Source organism: Onychomys torridus, chromosome 4 (assembly GCF_903995425.1).
Source record: "Onychomys torridus chromosome 4, mOncTor1.1, whole genome shotgun sequence".
In the NCBI taxonomy this organism is placed as follows: Eukaryota; Metazoa; Chordata; class Mammalia; order Rodentia; family Cricetidae; genus Onychomys; species Onychomys torridus.
The window spans coordinates 63,710,835-63,721,277 of record NC_050446.1 but is presented as its reverse complement, the minus strand read 5'-3'; the positions used below and the strand labels follow the sequence as shown (position 1 = coordinate 63,721,277).

The window sequence follows — 10,443 nt, the reverse complement described above, 5'->3', positions numbered from 1 at the left end:
TCTTCCAGGGCATACATCATTAGTTTAACTTTATTAACTCTGTTATGGCACAGAAATTAGTCTTTGTTTTACATAAGAGATCCTTTTCCCAGGAGCTTAATTTACACAATAAACCTTTGCTTATGAGAAATGTTTAAATCTCCAGTGCTAGGAAGAAAATGTCTCAAGTTTGCTCAAAAGCATATGGCTCTAGTTACCTGGACTTGGAAATGGATTCATTTTATTGAGTAAAGTCACGTTAAAATGTATCTAAGCTTTCTGTCTTCTAATGCAGATTACATATGAGAAGTTGTCAACTTTAAAATTTCCAGGAAAAAGTTGCTTGGTGTTTTATGGAGAGATAGCTGATGATAAATGAGAATAGATTCTTCTAATATTAGGCATTTTGAGCCTGGAAAATTTCAGACTACAGAAATGTAAGCTATCTTTCTCTGTCTGTCTGTCTTTCTATCTCACTTGCTCTTTCTTTCTCTCTCTCTCTCCCCACTCCCACCTCTCCCTCTGTGTGTGTATTTATGTATGTGTCTCTGTGTGTATTTGTGTGTGTGTGCGTGTGTGTGTGTGTGTGTGTGTGTGTGTGTGTGTGTGTGTGTGCATGTGTTACTCTTTTTCTTGCTTCTACCAACTTACTTCATGGCATTTTGCAGAGGATGAGTTTCCTATTACCTGTTAACCCAAATCAGAGTGCTGAATTGTCTTTATAAACTAGTCATGAGGCTAGGTTTTGCGAGAAACAAAAAATAAGTATTTTGTGTTCAATTTAATTTGAATTTATCATAAAGTAGCTACATGTTATCACCAGAAATCATTGCAAAGCTGATTTCCAAGATTTGCCAATGTTATCATAAAAACTTTCCTAGCATTTGTTCATTGCCCTTTCTTTTCTATTGTCTTTCTCCTTTTTGGTGACCTAGAAACATATTTAATGAACTTTTTAAAAATTATTTTTGCTTTTGTTTGGGAGATTATAATTTAATTACATTTATTCCTTCAAACTCTCCCATATACTTTCTATACTTCCATCGGCTCTCCTTCCATGGCCTCTATTTTCACTATATTACATAAGAATATATATACACATTCTTAAATATTCAATATAGCCTGTTCAGTCCATATGGAGTTATATGTATGTATGTTTTCAGGGCTGATAGTTTAGCACTATAAAGCCAATGGATGAGCTCTTCCCTGGGCAAGAGCCCTTTCCTGCTTTCAGCTTTACTCAGTTGCCTATAATATATTGTACCAAGTGGAGGCCTTTAGGCTTTTTCTTCTTTACTATAATATGTTTGTATGTTTGTTGGTGTCTTTCCTTTCTTTCTTCCTTCATTCCCTCCTTTCTTCATGTCTGTCCAACTTTCTCTCTCTCTCTCTCTCTCTCTCTCTCTCTCTCTCTCTCTCTTTCTGTCTCTCCTTTTTCATGAAGAAGAAATCAAGACTACATGATTTAAGTATTAGCTTCTATTCCTTTTAAGTTAGTTCATGATGTAAGAAAATGCCAGGCTTTTTTTTTTTTATTTGAACTTCCCTGTTTTCTTTGTAGTACTGAAAAAGTCCTCATTTGTTTTATTTCAGAAAGTCAGAGATAAAATAACTTCTATGATGGGATTGTGTTTTTACTGCAATATGTTCTCAATGTTTTAAGTCAGCCACTTTGACTCACAAGTTACTTAAGAAATCTAGAGAAGTTGTCATTTACTTCTCTCTTAATTTAGGTAATTGTAATCTATGATATATATGTGACATATTATATATCATTTTATTGTATATAACATATACATGTATGCCCTTGCATTCTTTAACTCTTTTAGAATTAATCAGGTCTAAGATATAATTTGAAAAGTTCAGGCTAATTTTCCAACTTATATGTAATGATGAACCTTTATATAACAATTCTTCCTTTTGACAGGTTTTTTTTTTGTATTCATATCTTACAAATACTCTGATATAATTTGGTAAGTGGTTTTCAACAATTTTAACATGATTATATTTTATGAAACACTGAGATTAAAATCTTTAGTTTAGAATAATTTAGCTTTTCGATTTTTATCTGTTGTCATAATAAGATTTTGAGTACATTTTTCTTATTTTCTCATAAATATTTGTCTCATGTGTCTGTCATTGTAGAGCATGATTGTAGTGAATCAAGTAGTTTTAATTGACAGTAAAATTATTTGGGATTTATCATATAGTTTTAAAATTTTTACTTTTAATTTTAATATTATTAACACTTCAGAATCTTTCCAAGGCATTAATTTCAGATGAAATTTCATAATGTCAAAAAGTGTAATTGTAGGTAATTTTGCTTCAAATCTCACACTATTAGATTGAATGACAGTAGTATAACTATGTATAATGACATAGCCAAAATATTCCACAAATGGCAAAGTCAGATTTTTAATAAAGTTTTTAGTGATTAGATCAAATCCCATATGTCATATAATAGCACTGAATGTATTTTAGATAAAATCACACCACTACCCTCAGATACCTACTTAATTGTATTTTAGATGGTCATGGTTCATAACATATATGAAAGGGGTGTACTGAGATATGTGTTTTCTGTATGAATCTGAACTATAAAATATTTTGAAATTTTTGTCATTTTGTTTTGCTTGTACTCCAAACATATGTTCTTGACATTAATGCTCTATTTTTTTCTGCAGTTAACATAAATCCTTTTTTTTTTTTTTTTCTTTTCCCAGAAGTAGCTCGTGGCTTTTCCTAAACTGCCATGTAGCAGTCATGGGTGAGGAAAACTGTACCTCTGTAACAGCGTTCATTCTTATTGGCTTTTCTGATGTCCCTGAGCTGGCTTTCCTTCTTTTCCTGGTGTTTCTTCTCATTTATGGAGTGACGGTCATTGCAAATCTGGGCATGACTGCGCTGATTCAGGTGAGCGCTCAACTTCACACACCCATGTACTTTTTCCTCAGCCACCTGTCCTTTGTGGATTTCTGCTACTCTTCCATCATTGTGCCAAAGGTATTCACTAACATCATTAACAAGGAAAAAGTTATTTCTTACCTGGGATGCATGGTACAATTTTATTTATTTTGTGCATTTGCAGTCACTGAGGTCTTTCTATTGGCTGTGATGGCCTATGACCGCTTTGTAGCCATTTGTAACCCACTGCTTTACACGGTCATCATGTCCCCAAAGCTCCGCATGGTACTGGTGTCTGGCTGTTACTTCTATGCATCAGTGTGTTCTCTAATTCACCTGTGGTTAGTCCTTGAGATCCCATCATTTAAGTCGAATGTGATCAACCATTTCTTTTGTGATCTGCCTCCTCTCTTAAGTCTTGCTTGCTCTGATGTCACCACGAATGAGTTATTCCTGTTCATCATTGTCAATTTCAATGAGATCCTCACCATTGTAATCATCTTCACCTCCTATTTGTTTATCCTCATCACCATCCTGAAGATGCGCTCTGCCGAGGGGAGACGTAAAGCCTTTTCCACCTGTGCCTCCCATCTCACAGTCATCATTGTCTTCCATGGAACAATCCTTTTTATTTACTGTCAGCCCAACTCTGGCAACAGTCTCGATGTTGATAAAGTAACTACAGTTTTCTATACTGTGGTCATCCCCATGCTGAACCCCCTGATCTACAGTCTCAGGAACAAGGATGTGAAAGAGGCCCTCAGAAAAGTGTTAGGGTCTAAAAAGAATTCTTTCCTGGAATTTTTTTTCACAAGACTTAAGGATCTATAGTGATCACCCATACATTGACAAATCTATGAGCTGAGTATGAAGCATAGAAAGCATAGCTATTAGACTAAGGTATTTATTAATGACTCTTTGCATTCACATATCTTTGTGTGTTCTCTATTTGCAAACGTAGGAATGAGGGTGTTCAAAGATTGTATTTATGTGTCCTTCTTTATTTTGTAGTATTTTAAGCTTGTATGAGTTATAATGTGGAACAGGAACCATTTTTATAATTTTTGTAATCCTTTGTTACAGTATAATTATGGAACATGTGATCCATCTAAAAATTGACTTCCTGATACTTTACAGTGAATAACAACACTTTGTCAAGCAGTTTATACACAAGTATCTGGAGTATATATACTAGTACATATCATGTATACATTAGGCTTTTTGATATTTCATTTAATCTTTTGTATTTGTATTACTAAATTATTTTTCAAACTTCATTTAGTATCTGCTTTAGAAAAAATGAATGCAAGAATAACATTTAATCATAAGAATAAAGGACATATTAATTACATATTATGACTCATGGAGCTTTGGATTCCTTTTTGATTATAATCCTTTGTATTATTTGTGTTTCTCTGTATTGAGTTTTACCATCATTGGATTGGCTTATCCATGCCTGCATTTATGGCTTATCACTGACTTCATACTATATCTTCAATCCAGTGAAAGTGAAGCATGTACTTCACCTCTAAGTGCTTCTCCAATCTCTGTTAGTGCTTCGCAAGTGTACTTGACCTTAAAAATAGTCCTTTGTCCTTCTTTATAACTACCCAACCCACATAGCTTCATGCAGTGAGTGACTCATGTTTCATGTCTACTATATAGGATGATTCATATCAATTTCCACCTCTTGTTTACCTGTTCAAGTAAAATGTTTATCCTAGTATCTATAAAATGTCAGAATAAAAGTTGGAATAAGTTTAAGAAAGTAAAAATTGGTGTTTTGAGCTTGACTTTTAACTTTGTAAGCAATTTATTTCTTCAGTCCTTGGTGTTTTCTTAGGAAAAGAACATAGATTATCAAATGGAGGATAGAGTGGGCTTGGCTTCCTGAAATGTCAGCATCTGTGCTATGTATAGATAATGTATACTCATGGACATTGGTATTCAGATACAAAAATAAACTTTACCATTAAAGTATAATAAAGTAAATTTTAGAAGTAAATTTTATTATATAGATATGTATGAATATTTTCTATAAATATAGTTACTGGTTGGTACAATTGATGAACATATGTCTTAGGACAGATTAAATTTGGGATTTAAGTGTCAATGCTTTCCTTTCACACAGAGACAGATGAATCCCCCATTGGCCCCTCCCCACTACCTAGCCTTCTGGGGCTGTGGATATGGTATTATTATCCTTTAATTTATTGTTAATATCCACTTATGAGTGTGTATACACCATGTTTGTCTGTCTGAGTCTGGGTTACCTCACTCTTAATGATTTTTTTCTAGTTTCATCCATTTGCTTTCAAGTTTCCTGACATCATTATGTATCTCAGCTGAGTAATACTCCATTATGTAAATGTACCACATTTCCTCTATCCATTCTTCAGTTTAGAGGCATCTAGATTGTTTCTAGATTCTGGATATTACAAATAAAGCTGCTATGAACAGAGTTGAACATATGTCCCTGTGGTATGAATGAGCATCTTTTGGGTATATGCCCAAGAACGATGTCACTGGGTCTTGATGTAAACTAATTCCCAATTTTCTGAGAAACCACCATGTTGATTTCCAAAGTGGTTGTGCAAGTTTGCACTCCCACCAGCAATGAAAGAGTTCCGTTTGTACCACATTCTCTTCAGCATAAGCTGTCATTTTTATCTTAGCCATTCTGCTAGGTGTAAGATAGAATCTCAGAGTCATTTTGATTTGTTTTTCCCTGAGGGGTAAAGATGTTGAACATTTCTCTAAGTGTTTCTCTGCTATTTGAGATTCTTCTGTTGATTATTCTCTGTTTAATGTCTTTATCTTAGTTTTTAATTGGATTATTTGGTTTCTTGATGTCTAGTTTCTTGAATTGTTTATATATTTTGAAGAGCAGTCCTCTGTTAGATGTGGGTTCGGTGAAGACCTTTTCCCATTATGTAGGCTGCCATTTTGTCCTATTGACAGTATCCTTTGCTTTGCAGAAGCTTTTCAGTTTCACATGGTCCCATTTATTAGTTGTGAATCCTAGTGTCTGTGCTACTGGTATTCTATTCAGGAATGTGTCTCCTGTGCCCATGTATTCAAGGCTATTGCCTACTTTCTCTTGTATCAGGCAGGGTGTGACTGATTTTATGTTGAGGTACTTGATCTACTTGGATTTCAGTGTTGCATAGGGTGACAGATATGGATCTATTTATATTCTTCTATGTGCCAACACCAAATTATGTATGCCAGCAGCATTTGTTGAAGATGCTTTCTTTTCTCCATTGTATAATTTTGGCTTCTTTGACAAAATGTCAGGTATCTATAAGTGTATGAAGTTATATCTGTGCCTTTGATTCCATCAGGTAGAAACCTGAAAACAGGGAAACTCCCACAAACCTACAAAGATGACTCCAGCGAGGATTCTTAGCAATAAAAAATACATAGCCTGAACTGGCTATCTCCTGTAATCAGATTGGTGGCTACACCAATTGTCAGCAAAGAACCTTCATCCGATAACTGATGGAAATGGATGCAAAATTCACTGCCAAACATTAGGCCAAACTTGGGTAATCCTGCTGAAGAGAGGGAGGAAGGATTGTAGGAGCCAGAGGGGTCAAGTACACCACAAGAAAAACAATAGGAACAACTAATCTGGCTCATAGGAACTCACAGAGTCTGACACAAAAACCAGGGCGCCTCCATACGACTGACCTAAGCCCTCAACATATATCTGACAGTTGTATAGCTTGGTCTACTTGTGAGACTCCTAACAATGGGAACAGGGGTTGTCCCTAACGCTTTGGCTAGATATTGAAAAGCTCTTCCTCATACTGGGTTGCTTTGCTCAGCCTAAATAAAAGGGCAAGTTCTTAGTCTTAAGAAAAGTTGATAAGCCAAGCTTTGTTGATACTCATGGGGGGCCTGCCTCCTTCAGAACAGAAACAGAGGAGGAGGGGATTGATGGTGAAAGGGAAGAGGGAATAAGAGGAGACAGAAGAGGGAAAACTATGGTCAGGGGGTAAAACAAATAAGTGAATTTTTAAAAATGTTAATGCTTATTTCAAAAATCAGGCCAGGAAACAACACTTGCTTCCATCTTTTTATATATTTTGCCCTGGATTTTTAAAGCTGAAATAAGATTTTTCTGTTCATTACTATTTCATACCACTCCAAAGGCCTAGGTTTTGTGCTTTGTACTGTGCAAACAAAACCTGGGAACATAGGAAATATGTTGGGTGATACTGTCGACTATAAACATTATTAAGGTAATTATTGTGCTGAGTACATTCTTTCTCCTAATATATTAATATCCTAAGAGTATTATGCTGATATTGAGAATAACAACACATATTTCATATGCAGCAAACAAAGGCAAGTATCCTGTTTAATAATACTGATATGAGAAATTCGCAATGGTATGGAATCTACATTTTACTTGGAGAAAAAGCCATGAGACTATATTCACAGATAAATTCCTCAAACTTTTTGCAGGACAAAAATAACATGATAGCCAATTCACAGAAATTAGAAATAGCAAATAAATGAACTTGTTTTTGAGTTAGAAATATTTCAAATGAAAGTCACATCTGAAAAAAAAATTTGTATTTGAATAAAAAATAGTAAGATACATAGTTTGATGAGTTGTTCCGTAAGTATGCATACATGGAAAACTTGAAAGATACATCATAGATGGATATATAGATAGAAGATGGTAGAAACATATACAGTGAAAGTGAATGGAGCTAATTCTCATGGAGAAAACATTATAGACTACTTTTAAGAACTTGAACATATTTATATAAACAACACGGAGTTACTTGGACTTACAAATTTGGAATAATTTCTCATTATGGCATTCACATATTTATTGGAACTTTGTTTATACATCAACAATGTTATAAAATTAGTCAAGAATTTTGAATTTAGTAGAAATGTTATATGGGATGTAAAGAGTCACTGTGGCTCAGTGAATCTGGGATCATCAATTATGCAAATGAAAGGCCATTGTGTGACCAGTAATATTTTAAAAATAGAGAAACATCATTTTATATTTACTTAAAATTATATATAATATGTAAGTACACATAATTACATCAACTAACCTCTTCCCTTTCTTTCATTCAACACTTTCCATGCTCCTGACTCTTACTTGAATGAGTGGTCTCTTTTTCTTTGACCTATATATCTATATCTATAACTATAAATATCATAAGACACAATAATTTTTAGAACTAATTTTATTATATGACATACATGGATATTCCACAAATTCCTCAAATTCTGTGTGTGTGTGTGTGTGTGTGTGTGTGTGTGTGTGACTGAGTTTGGTTTTGTTGCTTGTGTCTATAAGATTTCAGAGATGACCACTTTGTATTTGATAATTAACTGTGAGGTTTATGGTGGTTTGAAAGAAAATGGTTTCCCAAAGGGAATAACACTATTTGGAGGTATGACCTTATTGGAGAAAGGGTGTCATTGTGCAGGCAGGCTTTGAGGTACTTTTTGCTCAAGCTTTACTCAGTGTAACAGTCAGTTGACTTCCTGTTGCCTGCAAGATATAGCACTCTCAGCTCCAGCACCACATCTGCCTCCACACCACCATGCTCCCCATTATAAAGAGAATGGACAGAAGTTCTAAAGCTGTAAGCAAGTAACCTCAATTAAATGTTTTCCTTGTAAGAATTGATGTTGATGTGGTCATTGTGTCTCTTCATAGCAATAAAAAAACTAACTAAGACAGAAGTTGGTACCAAGAGTAGGGTATTGCTCTGACAGGCCTGACCATGCTTTTCTTTGGAGTAATAAGGACTTTAGTACTTTGGGTTAGGAAAGCAGTAGAGTGCTTTAAATACTCTTAATGGGGCATACTAGTAGGAGCATGGAAGACAATGGTGCTGATAATTATTTGAAATGTCAGCAACTGCATCAAGAGGTTTCAGATAAAATTTTAGTATGTTACCTAGAAATCATTTCTGAGATATTTTTGGTGAAGGAAGTAGTTGCCTTTTGTCCTTGTCTAAGAAGTCTGCCTGAGGCTAAAATGAACAGTTTTGGATGAATTCTGATGGCAGAAGAATCCTCAAAACAGCCTCATATAGACCCTTTCATGTGGATATTAGTGGTGACTTTAATGATGATATATAATGAAAAGGACCAAGCTGAGCAAGGAAAAAAAAAAACATATGAGGAGAAAAAGATTACCAGGAAGAAGGGTAGAGCTAAATCCTTTATTCAAGGAGATAAACAGATTAAGACATTGAATGAAGGAAGTGGTAACATAAGGGTAAGATCCCAGGAAGCGAAATTTCATACTTGTGAAAAAGAACTGAAGAAAACTTAGAGATAGGTGTGGTGGAGCGCACCTTTAATCCAAGCACTGGGAAGGCAGAGGTTGGCAAATCTCTGAGTTCGAGGCCATCCTACCCTACAGAGAAAGTGTCAGGACAGCCAAGCTTAGGCACTGAAAGACAGAATGCTGGTAAGGATGTAACTGAATAAGAGGGCCATGTTCCAGCCCCAGGCAAGCAATAGAACTTGGTAGCTTTGGCCAAGTGGTTCTAGCTTTAGAGTTAAGGATAGAAGAAAGGAGTTATGAAATAAAGCCTCTGAGGCCAGGCATGTGTCAGGGGTGTCTCTGAATGGTGGCCTAGTAGAGAAGCCATTGCATGAAACTGTGAAGTTGAAGCCTGTGCCTTGGAGAAACCAAGATGTTAGAGATGCCAAAATTGTGGGATATCTTCCAAGGAGAGCTGTTAGCTGGCAGTAGAAACAGCACAACAGAAAGAAGTATGTTGAAATCAATAAAGATAAAAGGGTTTGGAGAGCAGAAGAACATTATGATGCAGAGTTTGGAGTTTGCCCAGCTTGGATTTGATCTCACTGTGCTCCCTTATATGCATTTTGAAATGGTAATGTATACCCTGTTATATGTTGGAAGTATGTGATCTGACTTTTATGTAGCTTTTACAGGGGATTAAAGTTAAGAGATTGCCATGCATCTCAGAAGAGACTTTGGACTTTGAAACAAGTTTGAGAATGTTATAGACTGTGGATATTTTGAGGTTGAACTAAATGCATTTTTGCATTATGATATGGATATAAGCCTTTGGAGGCCAGGAAGTAGAATGTGGTAATTTGAAAGAAAATGCCCTCTCAAAGGGAGTAGCCCTATTAGAAGGTGTATATGCGTTGGAGGAAGTGTATCACTGTGGGCACAAGCTTTGAGGTGTCTTTTGCTAAAGGTTCCCTCAGGGTGACAGTCAGTGGACTTCCTATTGCCTGCAAGATGTAGTACTCTCAGCTCTAGCACCATATCTGCCCACACACCCCATGATCCCGATTATGATGTTAATGGACTGAACCTCTGAAACTGTAACAAGACACCTCAGTTAAATGCTTTCTTTATAAGAATTTCTGTGGTCATGGGGTCTTTTTAATATCTTTATAGCAATACAAACTTAACTAAAACATTGTCCCTCCCTCAGCAATCATTCATTGCCTATAGTTATTGAGAACTATGGAACTGAAAATAAAATTGCAGATGACATTACCAATGCTAATACTCACATGAAACACTTC

The 10,443-nt window shown here is 35.4% G+C and overlaps 1 protein-coding gene across 1 annotated transcript; it reads left to right on the top strand.

Moving 5' to 3' along the window:
* Nucleotides 1-2,712: 2,712 nt before the first annotated feature.
* LOC118583051 (olfactory receptor 5L1-like) lies at nt 2,713-3,758 on the top strand. The gene has a single exon (XM_036186328.1). The coding sequence runs from the start codon at nt 2,743-2,745 to the stop codon at nt 3,712-3,714; it is 972 nt and encodes a 323-aa protein (XP_036042221.1). The 5' UTR covers nt 2,713-2,742; the 3' UTR covers nt 3,715-3,758.
* The last annotated feature ends 6,685 nt before the right edge of the window (nt 3,759-10,443 follow it).